Raw genomic sequence first — 25,130 nt, 5'->3', positions numbered from 1 at the left:
GAAAGAAAGAAAGAAAGAAAGAAAGAAAGAAAGAAAGAAAGAAAGAAACAAACAAACCTCATTAAGATAATGCAAAAAGTATGATTTTAATAGTCTTTTTGTGGATCTAAATAAACTAAACAAGAAGAACTTTCAAAATGACGTCAAAACGAGTGTTGTAATGCTTCTGTATTTTATATACCTCTACAAATAAAAAATAAGTTTAAAAAATTTCCACATCATGACACAAAAATCTCATCAGCATGACCTTTAGTCCTCATGCAGCAAGTCTAAGCTGGTCTATTTGGACATTGAAGGCAGTTCTTTCATTTGTTAGACGTTAGTATGACATTCATGATGAAAAGTGAAAACATTCACCTAATAAAGTGTTTAGAAGTTATTGTCCAGCACACAAAGCTTATATAATCTCAAAAAAGAAAACTTTAGCACAAGTTATTTCTCTTTTAGTCGAGTTAAACCTTGCATGTTTTAAAAAAAAGAAATGATATCTGATTGGACATATAGCAGATTTGAAGAGGTGCTTTCTAAAGTCACAGTCCCATTATCTGTCACACACCTAGGTGAGTGAAATTTGTTCTCTGCATTTGACCCATCCCCTTAGGGAGAGATGGGCTGCAGACACAGCAGTGCTCGGGAACCATTTGGTGGTATAACCCCCCTCCAATCCAACCCCTTAATGCTAAGTGTTAAGCAGGGAGGCACTAGGTCCCAATTTTTTGGTATGACTTGGCCTGGATTTAAACTCACAACCTTCCAGGCACAGGGCATACACTCTTCCACAAGGCCACTGAGCTAAATCTTACTTTATTAATTTCTTAATTAATAAATCCAAAAATGTAAATACATTACATGTTTATAGCATATAAGGATTGGTATTTCACCTAATGTTAATCCAAACAGGAATATTTTCAGTTCAAAGAAGCTTTTATTTCTAAGCAAAATAATGGACAAAGATAAACAATGTCTTAGATTTTTTGTCTTATACCCCATAATTTTCCATTTCTTCCCCTTACAGCATGTGATGTTGAATGCCCGAGGAGACAGGCTGAATCGGGTAATCAAGATGTCCCTCTCCTCAGCCATGATTTTCAGCAAATCCCGGGGGACTCTGAGGCATTCCATGGCCACAAAAATATGTAATCCCTGCAGCAAACTCTGTGTCTGACCTGGGGCTTTTTACATTCGGGTCCTTTCCTAAAAAGACACTACAGACTCCATCTACTTTCATTTCAACACAAACATATTTTTGATGGCTCGAGGTGAATAAAGAAGTTTAAAACAAATTAAGTTAAAGGAACATCACCAAGGCTTCATGAAAACAAGTCATCTTCAAACACAGTGGTTTTAATGTGTTTTGTTGAAAGTTTCCTTGAAGTTACTGAAAATTAAGATTTTATTCACTGATGAGCTTTGACTACGTTTTTTAAGATATAAGCAAAATATATCAACATTTTTTAAAGTACAGCAGAGATATTAGGTAGGTTTTTTCAGCAGCAACAACTATTTTTTATGCATTATTTTTGGGCAGTTTTAGTTTAGGAAGCTGCTTTAAAGTTCACTTTGAAAAATGATGGTTGAGATTAGAGTTAAAGGTTAATCACTTGTGGTGATTTGAAACTGGTGTCACATGAGTGGAGGTCTGTGCATTACCTGCACTAGTGCAGTAGAAAAGGTGGCAATCACTAAATGCCTCAAAGAGATCCATTTTTGAAAATACAACTATGTGTAAACAGAAGTTCAGCAGCCTGTTACTATATTTTTTCTGTGTCAGTGATGACATTTTAACATGATTTATAGAGTTCTACTTTCCCTTAACAATCAGGGACAACATGCTTCTCTGTTATAAAACGTCTCCCGGAATTAAAAATCCTGGAAAAATTATATTTTTTTGGAAACATCCAAACTTTCTAGATCACAGAGTCAGGTCCCGTTTTCTCTAATGGCAAGACCAAAGTTTTATCTGAGAAGATGCTGAAGCACCAAACTCCTCCCTCTGGCTAAGGACATTAACAGCAGAACGCAACAAACAGCAGAGCTTGGCAGCGATGGAAAAGTTGGACAAAGAAAAACCTCTTGGTAGAGTAACCCTTGTGCTATCCTAGGCACTTTAACATTGGGAGTTGGGTCATCTAGACCCACTAGACAGTGTTCTGAACCTTTTTTCTTCAATGATTTGTGATCTTCACTGGTGTCCATGGATTACATGAAATCTTTCCACCTTTATCCACCTTTGTCATGGTAGGGAGAACATGTCAATGTAAGGGTGGGGTCATCTAAGACAGCACAAGGGTTAAACAGAGAGCTCTCAGCAACAGGGAGAGAAAGGGGGTGGCTCTACAACAACGGACCCGTACATTTGAACTACTGCCGCTCTGCAGAACTAGGTTCTAGAAAACGACACTTTTGATTTTGGCTAAAAATGACATTATCATTATCATTACTAAAGGACCACAGGAAACACTTTATAGGTCAAAAGAGGATCTGAATGGAACATTAAGTGACTCCAGAAATAATGAAGGCAAAAGTGTAGGAAGACATGACTGAGACCACTGCAAATCCCATAGTCTCTGTTACACAAAAGTCACAACATTTTTTCAAATATATATTTATTAAAGGGGGTGACTGTTTTATGTCTCATCAGGATTTCCAAAAAAAAAAAAAGAATATTAATTCAAATAATTGCATTTTAATTCTGATCTAATTTACAAGAAAAAAGCAGTTCCAAAATTATTGTTATAAAATAATAATTGTATTTTTGTCATCCATGAAATAATTCGTGGATTAGACTGCTTTGGCACAAAAAATAATGTTTATTTATTAAGGGGTTCTTTGTGATTGAACAAAGTATCTCTGTTTTGGCAAAGTATGAATCACTCTTTATTTTTGTGGTCAATTACCCACGAAAGCAGTGGTTGTGACCAAAAGTAGACTATTATTATTTCTGTCTCCCTGGTCTTTGTGTTGCATCACTCTCAGTGAAAATATAGGTGCCCACATTGGCCAAAACTCATTGTGTACTTAAATATAGGTGGACTCAACCCTCAGAGGTCACAGTTTCTCTTTGGGTTGTTGCTAAGTGTTTTAGTCGGCCATTTGGTGCTAAGCAGGTGGTGGATAATATATTTTTAGGCTTCGTGTCTTGTAGAAAGCATCTGTCTCTTGCAGGTGCTATGACAACAGGGAGAGTTAATCAAGATCGACTAAAAGTTGTTGCCAGTTGAAAGTTTTAAAAACATTCCGGGGAAAGTTCAGGTTTGACTAAAGGACTTCAAAGAACAAGAAAAGGAAAACCTAGAATAGATGGTACAGTAAACCCTTGTTTTTCGCGGGGTTACGTTCCAAAAAGAACCCGTGATAGGCAAAATCCGTGAAGTAGAATCCTTTTTTTTTTTTTACAATTATTATACAATTAAATACTCTATTATACATTGAAAATAAAGAACAAACCATTTTACAGGCTCAAGCATTTGTTTCACAAATAAAAGTACTTTAAAAACATTTTTTTCAACAAATAACTGTACTGTCAAATAATAATTTTACTCATCAATGTGAACAGAAGGTTTCAAATTGCGAAGATTAGCCCCGCCCATCGCGACCCGAGTAATTGGATTAAACGGGAGAAAATTTAAAATGATTATGAAAAAAATACAAAGTACAGTCGGACAAATAGTGACTCAGGTGTAATTACTGCTTTTCAGACTGAGCCGCTGCATCCTGACTCCACTCTGCAGTGTTTTCTCCTTTTGAAGCCCGCGGTGCAGCTGTGTTTGTTCGGGAGAAGAACATGGTGATTGGCAGTTGTTGTCGCTCTTTTTTCTATGGGTTTTAGAGAAACTCGAAATTGCAAGATGATTTGCACGTATGTAAGTTAAATTTGGCAAGCTGTTTTACGTACATGTACATATTAAACTGCAACGTTATTGACGCACAGGTAGAGAAGAAGCGGAGTGACTTTTTAGCCAATCAGAATGCAGAACATAATGCACGATGCAAATCCGTGAAGTAGCGAAACAGTGAAAAGTAAACCGCGTTATAGCAAGGGATCACTGTACCTCACTTTTGATTCATTGTTTTGGTTTTTTAGATGACTTCCTGTTTGTAAAACTCAACAAAAACCTGTTATTTATGATTTGAAACTTGAAATTGAAAGAATTATACCTACAGTCCCACTGTGATCATCTTTTGATCTATTTTGAGTGTTCCCAGTTGTCTTTTAATTATTATGCTGTTTTTAGCCAAAATAAAAAACCCTGTGTCATTTTCTAGGACGAAGGGCGGCAGGAGTTCATCAAAAATTTGCCTATGAATTGTGGGTGGGACTTTTGGTGCAGAACAACCGCGCGCCTACTTCCCATCATCCATCTATTTACACTCTCCTGCCAGCTTGAAGCCCGCCACACCCCCCAATCTAACATGAACTGTGCAACCAAAATGGCTCGCAATACTGGAGCTATCCAGCCGTAGAGTTCTGATCCAAATGCCAGCTCGGACGAGGAAAACAAAGGCCTACATGGATCTAGCCGTCTACAAGTGGATGCATCAGAATGGAGCGGAGCAGGACGTTTGCTGATGTAGCTTCTACGTCACCCCTACAAGATTTTTTAGAACATTTTTCATTTTATTTGAATAACTCAGAAAAACTCAGGAAAGCTTATTTTCTTCTATATAAGTCCTCCCTCACATGAAAATAACCCACAATTTTCATCGGGGAGGGTCTTTAATTTCTGATTAATTTATTTACCTACACATGAATCAACTTGATCTCTATAACCGTCTTTTGCTCCATTGTACATTGCTTCGTGTCTTTAAGTTACAGAACGATGCCGTCTTTGTGGGGTTTGTTTGATGATTATTAGACAGGTTCAGCAGAATTTACAGCTCTGATTACACCCTCTCATTACCTCCCCATTATGCAGCATTAAGAGCTTTAGAGCAGCACAATGGGTCCTACATCTCAGCAGGTAGGAGCTGCGCTGCAGCACACACCCTAATGCATTCAGACGCTGTCACGGCCTCCCTGTCACACCATCCTTCCTTCAGCTGGAATGTAATTTTGATACCTGACATGAACCCGAAGCAAAGATCCGCCCACTGCCTGGAGTCTACATTATTCCCAAACCAGCCTCTTTTTTGCTACGTTTTTTTTTTCTTTTGAAGCCAGCCAGCCTCTGTATGGTTGTATTATTACAAGCTTGAGTCTCAATTCTTTAATTTTCTAACCCCTTCTTCCGGCTCGGCTTTGGCCCATCTTTCCATCTCTGGCTTCGGACCTACCAGCAGCTGACCTTCATCGCCCTCCGATCTAAAGCCTTAGCCCTGAGGCTGGGCTCTGTCTATTCTCAGTCCTAACCATAAAACTCAGTCCAAGTCTGCAAGCAGGTTTCTGGGTTTGGCCCTTGAGTGTGAGTGTGTCACTCCCCTCCCCTAAGCACAGGTGGACTTGAAGGGAACGCTGCCAAATACTTTTGGTTTAGAGGGAGGGAGGGGTGTTGGCTGAGGTTGGTGGGTGTAGCAGTTTTTGTTTTGTTGTGTTTCTTAGATAACCGTTTGGTGAAACGCCACCTTTTCACTCCCCCAAAATCACTGACACACCTTCAGAACACATTTCAGTCTGTGTCTTGCCCGCTCTCACTTTCACAAGTCTGCTGGTGGTGAGACAATGTTGAGCTTCCTGACAGGGAGTGAGAGCACGAGAAAGGAACTGAAATCAAAACTTCTCCTCTTAAAAGGTCAGTAATATGCTTCTGTGTTGCCGTTTCTTGCTTTTCTTTCATGCACTATAAAAGAAAAATCATAATGAGAGAGCTAAAGTTACTCTCTGGTGTAGGAGAAAAATGAAAAAGCAGGTATTGAGCAAAATCAAAGTGAAAGAAGGCTGACCTTTGAAGCAGCAATGATCCTCTGTGTTCTCACTTTCAGGTTGCTTCAAGTACCATCATATATAAAATGGATGTAAAAAAAAGAGCAGGACAGTAAGTTTGTCCAGTAGAAACCTGACTTGACCCAGCCGGAGGGGGCTGACAGGCAGATACCATTTTTCTCAAACTTGTTAATTCAGCAACAGTTGGTAACAGGATACTGATTTAAAAAAAATAAAAACTTCTTGCATTGCCTTAAAGAGTTTCCGACAAGTTCATGCTGAGCGATTACAAACCTTTAAATTAACTTTAGTTTAAAAAGATTCTTCAGATTGATTGATGGTGTAACATTTTACTGCAAAGATTTTATTTATGCATTTAGTAATAAAAACGCCCACGCGTGAGGCTGAGTGTGCACCAGATGAGGGGGCAGATGTGTCAAAGTGATTTCCCTTTTGATATGATCCTCCATCAACATGCATGAATACTTGGTAACCTTTAGAGGTTGATAACACAATCGGCTGCTCCGATCTATCAGAAATCAACATGCGAGTTGAGTGTAGGATCCTTTCCCTGCAGCTGTTCAAGGTAAACGCTTAGCTCGGATTGATGAGACCTTCGTTGGGGATTTTTAACAGATTTACGTTGAGTTTGAGCGCGACGAAACTTATAGAAAACACCAATCCTGTAGACTCGCACAAACCATTGGAGTGTGTGAACTTATGCCATAAAAGAAGTTGTTTTAAGGGGGGTGAGATCAGTATTGAACATCTTTCTTGCTGTACAAAGTGCTCAAAACCAACTTGAAACCTTATCAGTCTTTCTGTCATTAATCTAAAAAGAGCTCTCTTCCTGTTGCAGTGGGGGTTTGATGAGGATGAAATAAAGTAGACAACGCCCCACCTACTTTCGTCATCTGCCCTGACTGTAGCCCTCTGTCTGTCCTCCTGGATTATCGTAATTGAACCTGATCCTCACGAGTTTGTGTTGCAGAGGCCTCTTTTGCATCGAAGTGTTTAGCAAACATTCTTTAAGGCCGATTTCATTCATGTTTGTACAATCACACCTAAAGTACACTGTACATGATGAGAAGTCACCGCTTGAGTCGCTTTTTTTTAAACAAATGAAACAACAGAGCGACAGACACTGTTGATGTGCTCCGTGAATGAAGATGTGGCTTCAGATTTTAAATAATGAAGCATGTTTGTTAAGTGTGAACGAGTCCACACGCCTTCTTTCCACCTGACGGCGTGTGGGCACATCCATGCTGCACCGGGACAAACGATCGTTTCTTAACCTCCAGCAGCACAGATTTTAAAATGACAGACTGAGTTTGGATGAATCAAATCTTCACCTGCCTGCAGAAGCTCGAAAGCCCTGCATGTGTTCACATTAGTGCGCTCGTGATTCTGCAATAGCTCTTTCGTGTGTTTGCACGACTGCATGCCCGCCCTCCTTCGTGGGTTCGAGGTCCAGGTTTTGTTGTGTGGAGTCGGGCTGGGTGAGTAAGCCGCCCCTCACAGATGAATAGAGGATGGGAGGAGGCTTGGAGAGGCTGCCGTGGGTGGGAGGCCCAGGCCCTGCCAAAAAAACGCTCCTTCTGTGGGATTTGTGTACTTTTGCGTTCCTCACGATACACAGCGCCTGGCTCTAACGACAAAGCAGGCAGGGAGGCAGGCACTCGCATTCGCAGAGGTCGACACGCTCGCTTCGTCTCCGTTTTTAGGCTCCTTGTCCAGTTTTTTTAGGCATTCTATCGCCCTCAGATCCAGGCGCTCCTTCCCCACACGCTGCTGTTCTCCTTTGTATGAGGGGCTGATGATGTTTACATACTTAAGCAACTGGAACGGCTGCTTGAAATGCTTGGATAGTTTGCCCCACACCAAGCTTTACCACCCACCATGACAGAACACGTACTTAGTTACTGCATTTTCCAAATATATAATCAATACTTCTTCAAGAGCCAGTTGCAGAAGAAATGCAGTTTTTCAAAAAACATTTAGATGTCATGTTTATTTCTTGTTCCAGAATACTTGGGGAATTGCTTACAATTTATATTTACGCCCCCCGTGGTTCTGTCTGTGGCAGCTGCAGTTCATTATGTGGTTGTTCAGAGAAACGTTGTGAATACAAAAAGTGGGCGTTTCCTGAATGCCACCTTGATTTTAACATAATGTAAGAAAGGTCCCGTGACAAGAGAAAGCCCACCAAGCTTCGGCTCAGCGACTCCTAACTAAGCCGTTAGGCGAAATGATTACCATTGAAGTGAAAAAAAATCAGGGAACTTCTCTACAGAGCTCAGTTTAAAGTCGGAGTTATTCTGCATCAGGGAGTAAAAAAGCAAAAAGAGAATGATTTCATAATGTCTAAAAGAAAGATCTGGGTTGAATAAGTGGGTCCACCCACCTGTGTGAGAGGCAGAGAGAGAAAGCAAGGTTGGATGGCAGTTTTAGAGACATGAGTGTGTGGGTTCGGCTCGCTGGCCTGCTTATGCTATCTAATCACTGGGAGAGAAAGGAGCGCAGGGTGCCTTGATCCACCCACCCACCCCAAACAAACAGCAGTTAGCCTGCTAAGTACTGCATGTGGCCGCCTGCAGCTCTGTGTTGTACATGTGGGGGATAGAATGTGACAGAGTGTGCAGGTAACAGACACACAACACAATTACGCCACATTGTCTGCTGGGAGGGAGACAGACGTGTCAATCTGGAAGCCACCACGGGTCATATAGGAGAGTGGGACATGCTTGCTGTCCAAAATAATCATGGGGGGTTTGGTCCGGATAATCTTTAAGTCACCTGTTTTCATTTTTCGAAAAGTACTTTTTTCATTTCGCAGACTAATTTTAGATTAATTTCCTTTGTGATGTGGGTAAGAAGCAGATTTGTTACCTGTGTGATATCAGAGTGGGTGGGCTGCGATTTGCTTTGCATCTAAAAATAGTTGACCTATGCATCACCATTGTGTGTTTGTGAGGGTGAATGCGGTTCACAGGGCGCTCTCTGCCGCCCTGTGCATGTGCTGTGTGTGTGTGTGTGTGTGTGTGTGTGTGTGTGTGTGTGTCATGACAGGCATCTGTCTCCCCTGCCCTGCAGCCTGACTGCTTTTAATTAGTAAGTGCCAAAGTGCCCAAGGGCTCTACTGCTGACACAGACATGTACACAAGCGTATACAGACCCACACACACATACACACACACACAGTACCTGAGGGCAGACAGAGGCTGTCCCACCAAGGCAGGCCTCCCTCTCGTTATCACCATAAGGAGCTGTCCTCGTTCACCTGCAGACCCTCATACAACACACTCAAATACTTACTCAAATGGCACGAACACAACACTGAAATGCATTTTGGGGGTTGCGTGTTTCTACGGTGGGAAGGGGTTCTGACTTCTCTTGAGTTTTGTTTGCAGATTTAAAGACTGACTCAGATAAAAAGCATGTTTCTGTTGTTTTGTTGTATCGTTTTTCATTATGGAGGACTATAAAGAAAGTTACGCTCAAAATTGCTTTTTTCAGTATTTTTTTACTTAAATCATGATTCAGGAGCAGACAGAAAAAGAGCTTATTTGTGACGTAGAAAATACACAAGGTCCCTGCTCTGCTCCATTCTGATGCATCCACTAGAACATATAGGTCTTCCTTGTTCTTATCCGAGATGTCCTCGTGTCCTTTCGTTTTAAAATTTGATTATGTTTTTCTGTAAAGCATGTTGAGTTGTAAACGTGCTATACAAATAAAGTTTGATTATATTAGATTTGATCTCCAAATCTGTACGGCTGGATAGCGCCAATATTGCCCGCCATTTTTGTTGCACCGCTAAAGCTTTTAAAATAGATCAAAAGATGATCAGAATGGGACTTTAGGTTGAAAATGTGTCATATTTTGGCAAGATAAGAATATATTTCAACTTTAATCAGTCACTTTTTCCGTTTCACACACCAGAGTTCATACAGCATGTAACAGCCACCTGTTTCACAGTGCAACTCCATCGGTTCCCAGCTTGCAGCGTGTGTGCTTTAACTCCCTTCTGGCAAAGCTTCCAACCCTGATTAGGTTGTTTGGAGAGAAGACAGAACAGGAGAAAGTTGAAGCGCAAACAGACAGGTCAGCAGAAAGGAAACGCCCCAGTTTCACTCATATGAATGGCATGCTCCTAGGTGAGCTCTGATAACCTCGATGCAATAAGATGTGGGCGTGTGTCGCTGCGACTGAGTAAAGTGGAGCTTACAGAAGGGTTAGCATGAGTTACAATCATATTTCAGCTGAGAACAGGTCTCTGTCCTTGGACTCCTGAAAAAGGAGGGGACTCATGGCGTTATCTCTAGAATGTTTGTAAAACTTTGTGTTTGTGTGGACGTGTGTGAGTGTGGAGACCTTCCTTTTCTGGGTCTCTCCCACACAAGGCCACACCTAGATTTTAAAAAAAGAGAAGCGGTAGAAGTCCCCCCTGAGTGAGTTGGTCTGCTAATGCAATTGTTTAATCCTGTAAAGCCGAATATAATAAAGTATTGACAGAAAATTCCAATTTTGGGGGAAATAATGTGTTCTTTTGAACTCTTTGACACAAAAAGTTTTATGAGATACAGATGGTATCAATTATGATACGTTGGTTGATTTGGTACATGTTTTACTTACAACAATGCTAGTTTGGATGTAAAAATATTGACACGGGTGTTCAGGAAAAGAGCACCTTATTTAACTACTGTCTTACATTTGATCCACACATTTTTAACATGGTGTAACTATGTTGTAAAGAATTCAAAATCAACCAATTTTACAGTCTTACAATACAGTAACTGGTCATTAAAAAATAGATCAGTCATGGTCACCATAACCTTTAAAAAATTGGCAAAACTTTTCCCGCCAAAAGTGTTTTTGAGATTTCACAGAAGTAGGCATTTTGACATAAGCGGGAAAAACCCTTCTACCGCCCCTAGTGGACGGATGATGCACTACAGGTCAGAAAGCATGGACAAAGTTATATACTTTGGCTTTATATGTAAAGTTTATGCTAATGAAATGGGGGGTTCAGAAATTGGTGTAACAAATATGCACTAATGGATATATAGGGTTAAAAATATATACAGTAATATACAGTTTTAATTGCAATAAATCTGAAAATAATCTTAAAAGTTGATCAGGTTTGTCATGAAAACAGGGCACCTTCAGCGAAACATTTTAGTTTTTTTTCTAAAACCACTTCCACATGCAGATGACTGTGAGCATGAAACTAATGATATCAAATGTTACAACATCTGTCACATTCAAATGTTCATTTTCAGTCCACAAAAGAGATCAAAACGTTTTCTAAAGTTTCCCAAAGTCTCACTTCTTTACTAATGCAATCCTGGAACATGATAAAGATATTAGCATTTTTATTTGATGTACGCTTTCCCCCCCATTGAATTACATCAAGTACCAGTGAAATGTAACCAATGTGTATTTTCACTTGGTTTAAAAGCTTTTCTGAGTAAAAACTACCAAACCATCTGCACTTTAATGTTCAGAATACTAGTAAAGTTTTATTTGTTACCAAATTTAGGATTTTGTCTAATCTTTCTCATCAGATTACCAAGAAAGTGGTAAATCACAAGTAATTTTCATGGAAATAAACAAAAGAAAAACTACAGAGTACATAATTAAAAAATTTCTATCTTTAATGAACAGTTTACATTCAGAGTGTTTGGACAAATTGGTTACATTTAAAGAAAAATATATTTTGTTGGGTTAAGCAGAAAAAATGTACTTCAGGTTTAGAGATGTTGCAATCAGATGAATCTGCAAGTTTGTTGTTTGTTTTGAAACTGAAACATCTTTAGTGCTAACTATTGTACAAAAAAAACCAAAATGCATCTTCGCAGTCCTTTAAAATCTGGGATTTTAGGTCATTAAATGCAAAGTATGTCAGTCTGATCAGCAAAATACAAAAAACGGGGGAAAAAAATCTTATGATGGCTTGTAGCGTTGAAGTAAAAGTTTGATGGTAGAGCACTGGAAGCGTCACTGACTATCAACCTCTAAAAACGACATAGTACCTGCACCTACTCAAAAGATTCAAATGACCCAAGAAAAAACTTGAATCGATGGACGGTTTAACACAGTGTTTGATGCACCAAAACAAGCAGAATCCATATCAGATTTCACTTTTAAACCAGAGGAACTTGAAGGATCTTGGGGCTTGTTTCAAGACAAACCCCCTTTTTTTGCTTTTTTTAAAAAAGACTTAGAAAAGTTGGTTTTTGAAAGCATAAAACCCCAAACATCACTGACAAATACATTTAAATAAATTATGAGTGTGAACATTTAGAACCAAACAACTAAACTTTAAAAAAGAAGTTTTAAATATTAACCTTTGACATTCTTTGGACTACCGTAACTCTTAACAGCAGTGAAGTGTTTACGCGGCCAACAACAATCAGCTGGTGCTAAGAAAAGAGGTTCTGCACAACACTTTACATTAGTAATATGCGTGAACAGTCGAGGAGTTCCAGTGTGTCACCAGCGTGTTAAAGGGCTCACTGAGGCTGCAAAAACAAGGTTCCAAAAAGTTAATGTTAGGTTGATTTGACCCAAACTAATTGTTGCTTGATGACTGCAGTAAAGACACTCGGAGATATTCCAGGAAACCGGCTTCAGCCAAGTTGAAGTTTGCGATCACTTCTTTCGCCAAACGCGGTTCTTTGTTTGAGCAAAGTGAGTCAAGCTGCAGACAGCGTCCTCATAACTACATGTAATGATGCTTCACACCTCACCCGTCCTCCAAAGTGCCAATCTGGTGTCATGGTACGAGCATCATGCTGGGAGCAGCAGGGGGCCGTGAGCAGGTATACCGAGAGCCCAGTCAGACATGCAGACTAAACAGATGACTCTTACTCAGCCCCTTGGATCCTCACGTCTTCTGAGTGTGAGCATACTGACTGAGCAGCAGGATGTGCCTGTTGACATACTCAATACTGTTTATTCCAAAAACAGGCACAAAAAAAAAAAGTGAAGCTCAGTCAAATTCTATCCATCACATGAACTTGATTCTCTTCTGGAACATGGAGGATGTCAGTATTTTTCTGTCTTTCAGCTTCTCTGAGGTCCCTCGTTTTTTGAAAAACCAACCACCCAGCAAGGCAGATCCATATGAGGTGCTCCATAACATGCCAAGTTACAGGGACAGCCATGACACCTTTCGGTTACAATAGCAGTTCAGAACAAAGCCGTTCTCCCAGGTACCACTTAGTGGGTTGCTATGGTGGCAGCAATGTGTTTCCAGCAGATAGCCGAACCTATTGACAGACTTATGCTGTTTTTCTGGCTGTCTAGCTGGACTGCTAGCAGTTAGTGGCTAACCAGGTTTATATATACTAGATGCCAGTGAGAGCTGGCCTCCACTCTCACCCTGTACAAAACAGCATAAACCACCAATGGCCTAGGCTGCGGTTGACTTAGCTCCACGAATTCCCTTGAGGGGGAAGAGGGGCCCCGCTGTCAGATGTATTTTGATGTTTATGGACTCAGTTTTACTCCTCCCACACCCAACTGTCAGTTATTCAGCTGGAAGCTGCTCCAAGAAGATCAATTTGTACTTTTTCTTTGCGTTTTTTTCAGAAATAGCAGTATGTTTTTTCCTCACCGCTTCATAGCTGCAGAGGTGCTGTCAGACCTGTTATCAAGGACAAGGCGATACTTTATTTCAGTGAAAGGAGATGACCTTGCACTCTTCTTATTATGGCCAATTTGAACATTTATCATTCAAATGGACAAAAGAGAAGCCCTGTAGAGGTTGTAGTTTCATTTCTGAGGCACAGGAAAGATCAGTGGCTGTTTCAGCTTTTGTCATAAAATTTGGCTCGCCTGTGAAACAAAAGCAAATATTCAAACCCTCCTTCAGTTTCCCCCTCCCATCAAAAAAAGGGTCAACATGAGTCAATTCACACATTTTCTGGTGTACAATATGTCCCCAAAGCATTCAGACAAACCGGCTCGCCTTCGTCGCACACAAGTTGTCTAATTCTACACCTTTCAGCATAAACGACCTCCTCCTCTCCACAGACTGAGGTGGTGGTGTGCTCAACAACTGCTGCCTGCTTCTGACTCAGAGTTAGAGTCACAAAGAGCTCCTGGTTTGAAACCGTACTTTGAATAACGGCCTAACAATGAGCTTGAAAACCCACTGTTGCTTGTGGGTTTGTTTGTTTTTCAGTGTTTGTGGCAACACTTTTTTTTTTTTTTTCAAATTCACAGAACAGATTAATTCAGACATTTTTTAGGCTTCCTCGAATTCAGTTATCTAGCTGCGACTATTTATATAGCTGTGACTATTTTGAACTATTGTAAAAGTGTTCCCGGTGGTCTTTTAGTAATGATTGTGCTGTTTTTAGGCAGAATCAATATAACCTGTTGTTTTCTAGAACTCTGTTTCTCCAGAGCGGCAGAAAGTTTGTCAGAAATTCACCTCTGAGTTGTGGAGTGAACCTGCCCTGACTTCACATCATCCCTTTGTTTACATTCTCCCCCACTAGCTTACAGCCCCTCACACCAACCTAACATTACTGGCGCATCAAAAATGGCAAGCAATATTGGAGCTAATCAGACATACAGGTTTTATCGCGATACCAACTCAGACGAGGAAAACAAAGATCTGGAAAGGAAAACATGGATCTGTTGGTCAACAAGTGGATGCATTAGAATGGAATGGAGAACCTATGACACAAATTTAGTCTCTTTCTGATTTACAACATTATGAATAAATAAATACTAAGAAATGCAATTTTAAGCTCTGTGTTCTTCATCATGTGAAAAATGCCACAAGAACATGTTAAAAATACAATTTTCATTGGAGTGGGTCTTTAAAAACTTTTTGATAGAGATTTTTTAAGGAAAAGTCAATAAAAAGCAGTGGCCGTTTAACGTAAAGCGACTGTTTTGCTTCTTCTCAGTTATCTCAGCTCAAAAGTCAAGCTTTTAAAATGTTTTTCAACATTTTTCTTTTTTTTATCCTTTCCTGTTATTCTTTTTGTTTTTAACCCTCCCTGAGTCTCCCCTCCTATAGAGGTTTTTGCCCCTGTCCCTTTACACCAAAATCCACTCTAACACAACTAAAAATTCATTTTGTCTGACCTAAATCAGAGGGTGTCTGCACCATGGGCTTATTACACACTGCACTTAAACTTGTGTTGTGGAGGAGGATGGGGTATTATTATCTTCCAGCTACCCACCCTGCTATAAAAACTAGTGGTGCGACATCTCCTCAGCGCAGTGCTGCTGCCCTCCCTTCCTCTCACTCCCTCGCGCTCGTCCTACACGAGCCGCACACAACAGAGCGCTTGGCTCTGAACTCCACTTCAGCCACTCAGCTACAAAGACAGACCCAAGACTCACACTCCACTCTCCCCTGCTTTACTTGTCGCTTGTGGATATTCCTTCCAGGGTGTTTTTTTTTCTCCTTTAGAACTTGATTTTTTTTCTTTTTTTCTGAATGGGCATCTGAGCCCGGTGTGTGGAGCGTGTGAATGAACTGGAGCGCAAAGAGAGCAGCAGCTTCTTGTCAATTAGGCAAAGCGATGCTGGGAGGTCAAGTGAGGAGCAGCAGGGCGTCTTGGTGATCTGGAAATACAGCGAGAGGCACATCGAGCAGCTGAAGGAAGGTAGGTGACGGCTTCTGAGAGCTGAGGAATGCCGGGGAGCGGATCAGGACATGTGCACCTTTCAGTGGATGCCAGACTTGTGGAGCATGGGTGTGTGTGTCTCTTAATCAATTGTGCATCACAGTTTGCATATGTGTGAACAAGCTTGCGCTTGTGTGGTGTTGTAGTGTGCACGTGTGCCTCACTTTTTTACTAATATTGATTGTAGCCTCGTGCAGTTCACTATCAAAGCCTGACAAGGTGAAAAAAGCACATAAAAGGGCTTGAGTCCTCCTGTGGGATAAATGCTGCTTTTTAAAACTCTATAAATACCACGGGCATTTATAGTATCACAACACATGTTGTAAACGCCAAAAATAGTAGATTTCAGTGTTATGTGTGTGCTTTGTCACCTGCTGTAATTACACCTCAGTTTCCCCGGCAAATACTCAGGTCATTCATGAAGTTGAGGTGGGTGTTTGCCAGTGTGGACAAAATAAAAACATGTTATGGATTTGAGACTGAGCTGCAAATTATTGTTTACAACTCATCTAATAGACTTCCTACGTCACAAAACAACTAGCACATTAGTTCTCCAAGGACTGCCATTTTTGTTTTTGTCAATGCTGAACAACATATGGCTCATCATAAACTTTTCTATGATATAGGTCAACATTTTGATGCATCAGTAGCTTTAAATGCTAAACTATTGTTGGTGTCTAAAACACTGGAGGCACAAACCTTCCCCCCTTCCTCTTAGAGTTTGTTTTCTATATATAAAGTTTTAAAATTTGAAACAAACTACTATTGGAATCAGAGGTTTAGCATAAAAAGCATTTTGCCTCAATAAATAATTTGGATTTTTTTTCTTTGCAAAAAACTTTTTGCTTTAACTTGTTTCTTAAGAACTGTATAAAATACAATAAAAGTTTCATCTGTATGGAAAGACTGTCTAAAATCAGCAATTTGTTAAGCAAACACAAACAAAGTAACATACAAAACTAAGGTTTTTTTTGTGTGTTTCAGTTCATATGTTTGGCTTTGGGCCCCCCCTTGAAGGCTCCACATCTCACATTTGACCTCAGAAGGCACTTGGACAAGCCAGCTAAATTTAAAATTTAAATTTTCTTTATTTTTGTATTCTTGGATGTAAATTAGTTTTTAGTTTAATATTTTGGGTGCAATTAAAAGTCACGATTAAGGATAAATAATTATTTGCACATATGTTAAAACAAAGTGCACAATTTAGAGGGAATAAAAAGGCTCTTAAGCCCTTCCCCTGACCATACTGCTCAGCCGAAACTTTGTTTTTTTTGTGCGTCGGCGTAAATACAAATTGTATATAAAATTGTATACTTGCAATTAAAAGAAGTCGCCAAACAATCCCCAACTTTTCCAGAAATCCTGCAATCAATATCAGGAATCTGACCCGGACATGTCTTCATTACTGGGTAACTGGCATTTATCCAGCTTCCCCCCATCCACTGTAATTGACAGCATTTATGAAATGCGGCTGGAAAGTTCACAGCACAAAGCGTAGGTAACAGGTGCACTGTTTATGGCGGATAATGGAGTGGCTTGCACAGCAGCTCAAATGAATGTCCTCTCCTAATAAGGGGCTGAATTTGGACTGTCAATAATAGAAATTATTGGCTCTGCAATTGTGACAGTTGTTTAGCAGACCTTTGCAGCGGGCAGTTGGTGACAGGGGCAAACTCTGGCTGATGGTGATTTACCATGTGGGTCAGGTGTATGCACTGGCCTGACAGGAATAAACTAGGCTTTGGCTGTTGTGGCTTAGAGGCCAAATGAGCGTCTGCCTGTGACGAGGGTTGAGATGGACATTAGCTGCTGATTTGTGGCCTGAGCGGTCAGGGCTGGGGAAGAGTTGGCCACTCTAGTCTGGGCATAATGATGATGCTGCAGCAGGATGGACAGAAAGAGGAAGAGGAGGAAAGGGAGAATGATTAGGAGGAGGAGGGAGGAGGCGGTGGTCAGCGCGCAGAAAGCAGATGAAGTTCTTGGCGAAAGATGACACTGAATGGAGGTGACACATAATTTGAGGTGGGAGTGCTGAGATGAAAGTGTTAGTGACTAAGTGAGGCGTGACAGGAGGGCGGGAAGCGAGACGAACAGAAAGGTCTTTATTTGAGGTTACTTTAAACAAAAAAACAAACAAAAAAACTTTGAGCCAATCCAAGATTTATTGATAATCTGGATTAACATTTGATCCAACTGTGCTTAAAGAGATGATAGACTATGAGTCATAGCACTTTAAAAGTAAATATCAGTGCCATCCACACCCTGGCTGCTCGGATGGGTGGGTGGGGTAAAAGCGGCTTGGCTGATGAAATGTCATGCAGGACCTTGTGGTGGGAAAGCTGTGCCCTCCTCCCCTCCCTGTCTATGTGGCACATCCTCCTTAGATCCTCTCCACACTGTAATTAGGGGCCGGCCACTAAGAGCTAGCGCGAGCTGGTGGCGAGCAAACAGTGGGAACGGAGGGGAGTGGCGCACACTGGGGCACCAGGCGGGCAAACAGCAGCACGTGTCCCACAGCTCCAGAAGTGGGTGGGATGGATGAAGAGCAAACGAAAGACAGTGGGTTCGCCAAACCCTCCCAGTCTTTTTTTTTTTCCCTTCTCCTTATCCACTCAATGTTGTTCCAAGCGCTGCACTATTGTTTGCCTTGGCAGGCTGTGGCAGGAGGGGCCCCTCTCCTGGTGTTTGTGCAACCTGTTCGGGAACTTTTTGGGCCATCTGATCTCTCAATCACTCCCCGCCTGAAGATTCTCTCACCTTTCGCTTCAGGGCTTTAGCTTTGAGGGTGCTTTGCAGAAAAAAAAAAAAGTTGCACATACTCTTTTGAAGTTGATCATTTCTTGCTCAAAACTGCCTGAAGTCGGATGTTTCATTTTCTGTTGTGCTCTTCTTCTCTTCGGCTTCATTCACGACAGAAACTCTTTTGTTCAGTTTTTTCCCAAGTATAGCAGACTCGCTGGCCCTATATGCTGCACCACCACCCCCTCCATGGACATTTCAATTATGTCCATACTCTATCAATGGCACGAACACAGCCAGTTCCCTAGCAACAAGATCGACAAGAATAAACTACATGTAAGATTCGTTTCCAAGTTTTTATACCTGCAACTACTTGATTTAAATCTTTTTAGTGTTTCATATTGTACTTTGAGACCCTGAGCAGCTCTGAGGAGAAAGAGAGACGCTTCTTTGTGTGTCTTTGTGGCTTCAACCTGAGCCAGTCAACAATGCAGCTGCGGTGTTTGGGGCTGCTTCAAACTATTAATCTACACATGCCTGCAGTGACCACCAAGTGTAAATGGCTGAGTTTAAGCTCTATTCATAGATGCGAATGAGTGAGCGCCCCTGCCAGAAGAGGCTTTATCACAGGCATTGAGCGCAGTGAATCAACAGGTAAGAAACCCCGGCTTAAAGTTAGGAAAACAACCGACCGAGTGGAGATCTGGCTTCCTGCTGAGACTGCTGTACGTCAAACCAGCCAGGAGACAGACTGCAAGTAAGCATTTTGACAGGACATAGTATATCTAGAGAACAATCTGACCTCTTTTGTTGTTGTCTTTGCGTCTCACCACATCCAAATTGTGCTTTGTTTGGTTCACGTGAAGAAGGGGGGGGGGGGGTAGGTTTGCTGGCATCTACGAGACACAGAGAAGGAGGGATGGACACGATCGCAACCATCACACCTCAGGGTGTCAAACCAAATCTGCTAAAGCAGGTTTCCCCGACTCACACAGATGTTACGCAAGAATCTAAAATCACACCGCTGAGCATAAATATTACCCAACATGATGTCTTATCCTATGAGACATGCTGTATTTACCACTTGTTGCACAGATGGAACACAAACAAACATGGCGAGATTGAAAGAGGCTCGAATGTCACTGCATCAGCTTCCTACCTCCGCCTGCTCCAGCAGGAGCGCTTCTTGCAGAGCCTTCATGTAATGAATGCATGCTGTTTCTAATCAGTGACACTTCATTTCAAACCCAGATGTAGGTGTTAGCCGAGCTGCAGAGCCTTCGCCTCACCTACTGCTCTCTTTAAATAAGTGTTGCAGGACCTGTATCCTCATTTCTCACAAGGCGGCCTCATTATTTCTTGGGGGAAAACTTTCTGTTCTGGAGGCGGCAAAAAAGTATGAAATAAAGCAAAAATAGAAGAAAAAAAAACAATGATGTGTTTAGAAGGCAATAAATGTTTAGCGGTTTAATTCACATAAGAAATGTGACCTATCAAAATGTCAGCAGGAAATCAAACAGGCTGACGCGGTTTCACGTTTGTAACGGGGTCAGAGTTTGTGCCGTTAATGATTGAATTCAAGTTTCAGTGGGAGTATTTTCAACTTGTATGTTAAAACACTCTTTTTGCTCCTAAAGTCCCACTCCGATCATCTTTTGATCTATTTTAAAAGCGTTCCCAGTGGTCTTTTAATTAGGATGAAGCCATTTTTAACAAAAACCTTATGTCGTTTTCTAGAACATAGTTTCTGCAGAGTGGCAGCTATTCATTAGAAATGAGCTTCAGAGTTCTGTGGGGGGGACTGTTGACACGGAGCAATCTCACCCCCTCTTCCTGTCACCCATAACTAGGAGCTACTGTCCTCTCACTAGCCGCCAACTGTATTTTCTACGTCACTTCTTTTTCAAACTGCACTTTTCATCTGCTCCCGATTTAAATAAAGAAATCCTCCATCATTAGAAAAATGGCACAGGACTATGTTAAAAACACAACATAACTTCCATTGACGTGGCTCTTTAAAAATGTGTTCATTTAGACATTTCTAATGTGTCTTTCACTACATGTGAACCCTTGCAACTGTAAAAGATTGTTTTTATGATGTTTTTCAGTTTGCGGTTTTATTGAAGCAAACTTTTCCTTTTCCCTCTTCTGTCTCCATCCCAGCAGACACAGGGAGGAGAATGGTTCATCACAGGGAGGAAGACTTAATCGGGATCCCATTCCCAAATCACAGCAGCGACGTCCTCTGCAGCCTCAATGAGCAGCGGCGTGACGGGCTCCTCTGTGATGTCATCCTCATTGTGCGTGACCAGGAGTACCGCACACACCGCTCTGTTCTCGCCGCCTGCAGCCAGTACTTCAAGAAGCTCTTCACGGTGGCTACCACCGATGGGGGGGACGCTCACCACGCCGCCGCTGTGTACGAGATTGACTTTGTGGCTCCAGAGTCCCTCACCGCCATCCTGGAGTTCGCCTACACGTCCACCCTGACGGTGACGGCGTCCAACGTCAAGGAGATCCTGAACGCAGCTCAGATGCTTGAGATTCCCTGCATCATCAACGTTTGCCTGGAGATCATGGACAGCGGGGATGGAGGCGGTGGTGGGGGAGGAAGAGAGGAGGAAGAGGACGAGGAGGAAGAAGACGAGGAGGAAGAAGAAGAGGAGGAGGACGATGAGGAGGAGGATGTTGGGTCAAGGAAGGATGAGCAGGAGAAGGAGGAAGATAACGCCAGTGAGAGGTCGCTGGAGAGCAAGGGTGAGCCGATGCATCTGGGTGCAGAAGATTCGCCGCCTCCCAGCACCTCCACGCTCCACCAGCGTCGAGAACCGAGCCAGGCCCAATCTCCAGGGGGAATGAGAGGCAAACAGGTACAATTCTGTACTTTTTTCCGACTATTTTATCGCTTTCCAAGTTAAAAACGGTGCGGAAGTCGCTGATGGAGCCGTTTTTGTTTTACAGGAAAGTATGGAGAGTCGAGCCCTGAAGGACTTCTCCATCGACTCCCTTCTCCAAGAAGGGCTCTATCCCCGAATGGCCACAGTGGACAGGAAGCCCACATTCTCTCCCCTCATCCCGGGCTTCTATCCTTCTCTGTGGGCGGAGTTTCCAGCATTTCCCCAGCAGCTCCTCAACCCCACGCATCCCCACGCAGGAGTTTCACCACAAGTCAGGCTTCCTCCACCCTTTCCCCCGTCTGCACCAATTGAGCCTTCAAGACCGCTCGATCTGGCAGTAAAGAGAGAAATCATCAAGGAGGAGATGAAGGAGGAAGTCCCACCCTCTCTGCTGCACAGCGACTTCCTGAAAGAATTTGTCAGCTCAGGATTGGGGAGCACCATAAGCCCTGGGCCAGCACCTTCAGAGGGTCACCCGCTGGGTCCGATTAAGAGTGAAGCGGACTTCCGGTCCTACTTGAGCCTCTTGAACTCTGCGTCTCACCTGGGGGCTCTGTTCCCTCCTTGGCAGCTGGAGGAGGAGAGGAAGATGAAGCCCAAAGCATCGCAACAGTGTCCCATCTGCAACAAAGTCATCCAAGGAGCTGGGAAGCTGCCACGGCACATGAGAACACACACAGGAGAAAAACCTTACATGTGCACCATCTGTGAAGTGCGATTTACCAGGTATGTAGGCTTCTAATCATTCAGCTCATCATCAGTTTATGTAAAAAAGCTGGGCTGACGGAAAAGCACCCCGGCTTTTTGGGCTGAGGTTAATCTATTTTCACCTCATCTGAATATCAAAGCCAGATAGTGGAAAGCCCCCTCCATTGCTTCTCTGCATTAATGGTGTCACATCGAGCTACATCCTCTAGAGACTTAATGAAATTATGAAGTGAACTTATGGGTGGATTTGTAAACTTTGAAATCTACAACTGTTTGCTTTCTTTCAGGCAGGACAAACTCAAGATCCACATGCGGAAGCACACCGGCGAGCGCCCGTACATCTGCCTCCACTGCAACTCAAAGTTTGTCCACAACTACGACCTGAAGAACCACCTACGCATCCACACGGGCGTCCGGCCTTACCAGTGCGAGCACTGCTACAAAAGCTTCACGCGCTCCGACCACCTTCACCGACACATCAAGAGGCAGAGTTGCCGCATCTCCCGCCCCCGGCGAGGACGCAAGCCGGCAGCTTGGAGGTCTGCGCCCGCCGGGAACTTCCTCTGTCCTCCCGCCGGCGCCACCAACCCACTGGGGGAGAACGGCTTCAGTCATGCGTACCAGGGGGTCAAGGGTCATGGACTCGGGGAGTTGCTCGGTCTTGGCAGCAGGGGTCTGGGGTTTAAAACTGTGGACGCTTCGGTCAGGGAGGAGCGGCAGAGAGAGGGGAAAGACATCCGGGAGGAGGAGAAGGCTGGAGCACGGAGGCAGAGGGGGGTGTTTGCATTTGCGCTGGCCGGAGAAGACATGCTCACCCACTCCCCGTTTTATGCTGCGCCCTCTGACCCTTGGACCATGAGACTGGAGCGGGCTCCTCCCATCCCAGAGCCAGCCAAATGAGCTCCACCCTGTGGAAAGAAAGAAAGAAAACCCAAGGACAGGAAATTCCCCCGAGCATCGGTGTCTGCTCCACCCCAGAAGCTAAAGCACCTTTTAGAAGTGTCATCAATGAACTTTGTGAAGCCTGCTGATGATGCAGAGGTTGAGCCGTCAGCGCGTTAAAAACCAGCGTCAGATCTGAGAATGTGCACAGAAACGAACTGCTCGCTGCAAAACTGTTTGCATTATTTTTTAATCTATAGTGGTATTAAGTCAAAAAGCGAATAACTTCAGTGCAACCAACCCCTCTAAAGTGTCAAGTTTTGTTATGCAAGAAAACGCACATCTATGCTGAACAGAAAAAGGATTTTCTTTTATAAAAGACACATCTACAGGAACGTTACAAAAAATAAAGGTTTCATTTTTTTATTGGCTGTTTAAAGCTGAAAAACTACAACTTCCAGATAGTTTTTAATGTTTTTAGAACAAAGGAAACCCACTTGAAGATGAACATCATTCCTCTGCATTTAAGCTCCTCGTCTGCACTATTGTACATAGCTAATGTTGATTACAGTTGATGTAAATTTTGGAAAAAAAAGGTTTCTCACAATTATATATATTGTTCTTTAAGAAATCCACCCAAAGAGGAGTACTTTGACATTTTAAGACTTGAATGCGATTTTGTTTTTTTGATTATGTGTCTTTAGAGGATGTACAAGTTTGACTAATCAGCTGCCGCTTCAGTTAAACATGTATGCTTGTGTCTGTTTTTTTTCCAATGCGACAAATTAAAAAGGGTTTGAACTCCATTTCTCCCACACAAAATTCCTCTCCAATATGTGTTAAAAAAAAACGTACATTTTGTTTTAAGTCTAAACAGGAAAGTATTTTCTTGCTATTTATGCGTATTTAAGATGAATGAGCTCTGGATATATTTTGCAAATCTGTTTTATAAAGACACTAAATGTTGACCTTTTGTTTTTGGGTGTATCGTTTTTGCAAAAGTACCAGTTTGTTCAAAACAGAGATGTGTGCTTTATTTCTGAAACGCGCGTGTAATTCAGTCCAATAAACCTGCTTCGTTCCAGGTTTGAAAGAAATAGTTTGGATGGAAAAAAAAAGCATCTTTGTGAGCTGAAGTTTGCAGTTTTATAGCTTGGAGAGGAAGAAGATGAGGCTTAGTTACTTACAGGCTTCAGATTTCAGCTGGAGTTTACACCTCAGTTTACACTATGTGTTCATTATTTTCATCCCATAGCTACAGTCTATTGACAGAGTCCAAGGCCCCCCAAATAACCAATTGGAGCTCTCTGCATGACAACTAATGGTGAACTTTTTTTTTAACAGAAATTAAAACCAGAACAAAAACATGACAGTAAAAACACAATTCAATATGCTCACTACCACCTCTGATACCAAAAATTAACTTTGATGCTCCTCACACACAGACTATGAACCAAGAATGCAAAACACTGACATTTATGTTAAGTAGTATACTTATAGATAGTAAAAAGTATGGAATAAAGGGTTGAAGCTGTTGTGCTTTTTTTTGTTTGTTTGTTTTTTATACCTTAATCAGTCTTAGAAAAGGTCCAAAAGTAGCATTTTACCCTTCTATTTGGCTATACTACTTATAAATCAGATTTTGCGCCTTTTTAGCACGTTCCTGCTTCTTTGCACTGCCCTCTAGTGGCAAATTAAATCCATTGCATCTACATTTTGCTGTAGTTATTTTTCTGTGCACCAGAGGGCAGTAAAGATCTGAATTTGGCTTCAGTTCTGTAGAGACAGTAAGTTTAGACGTTCCTAAAATATTTATTACAATACACAAAGGAACATTCAAATAAATAAATAAAACACTCGAGTAGTGAGATTCTCAGAAACATTATTATCAGGAAAATGTAGTAGTTATTTTTTTCCCTTTTGGTTATGAACAGGGGCAGACTTACCATTAGGCAAAGGCAGCTGATCGCCTTTGGAGCCCACCTTCCTAGGGGCCCCGAGCTGAAGACTTGTTGTCTTCCTCACCTGCATTTATGAGATGTAAAGTCTACTGATAATAAAATAATCAGTCCACTAACCTGTTCCATAAATGCAATTGATAAGTTTGATTCTAAACATTTTGATCATTTCTATCCTCATAAATGGCTGTATTTTGCATATTTCCTGTTTAATTTCAGCTCAGGCTGCAAGCTCTGCCGCAATCTTGAGTGAAGTCAGGTTAATTGTTTCTTTAAGTTTACTCAGCGTATGCTAATAATGTAACGCTTATTATTATTTTTATACATTCCAGACATTTCTATTCCATGTCCTGCCTTTCTATCTAGTCGGTCATGTATTTCAAGTCAGATCTAATGTAAATCTGCGCTGAAAACAACTTAACATAAACAA

General features: G+C 41.9%; 1 protein-coding gene across 4 annotated transcripts; it reads left to right on the top strand.

Annotated features, from left to right (window-relative positions):
* The first annotated feature begins 5,588 nt into the window (after positions 1 to 5,588).
* zbtb7c (zinc finger and BTB domain containing 7C) lies at positions 5,589 to 24,161 on the top strand. Of its 4 annotated transcripts, none has more exons than XM_023960862.1 (4): positions 5,589 to 5,729; positions 20,422 to 21,125; positions 21,217 to 21,878; positions 22,148 to 24,161. In XM_023960862.1, exons 1-4 carry the CDS (start codon positions 5,660 to 5,662, stop codon positions 22,758 to 22,760), a joined length of 2,049 nt encoding a protein of 682 aa, XP_023816630.1. In that variant the 5' UTR covers positions 5,589 to 5,659; the 3' UTR covers positions 22,761 to 24,161. The 4 variants fall into 4 exon arrangements, with proteins under 4 accessions (XP_023816630.1, XP_023816629.1, XP_020563246.2 ...); XM_023960861.1 differs by having other exon boundaries at positions 20,419 to 21,125; XM_020707587.2 differs by lacking the exon at positions 5,589 to 5,729 and adding an exon at positions 14,715 to 15,495.
* Positions 24,162 to 25,130: the final 969 nt, after the last annotated feature.

Source organism: Oryzias latipes, chromosome 12, assembly GCF_002234675.1.
Source record: "Oryzias latipes chromosome 12, ASM223467v1".
Classification (NCBI taxonomy): Eukaryota; Metazoa; Chordata; class Actinopteri; order Beloniformes; family Adrianichthyidae; genus Oryzias; species Oryzias latipes.
Note: the sequence above shows the minus strand (reverse complement) of the source record. Positions and strands in the feature narration are given on the sequence as shown.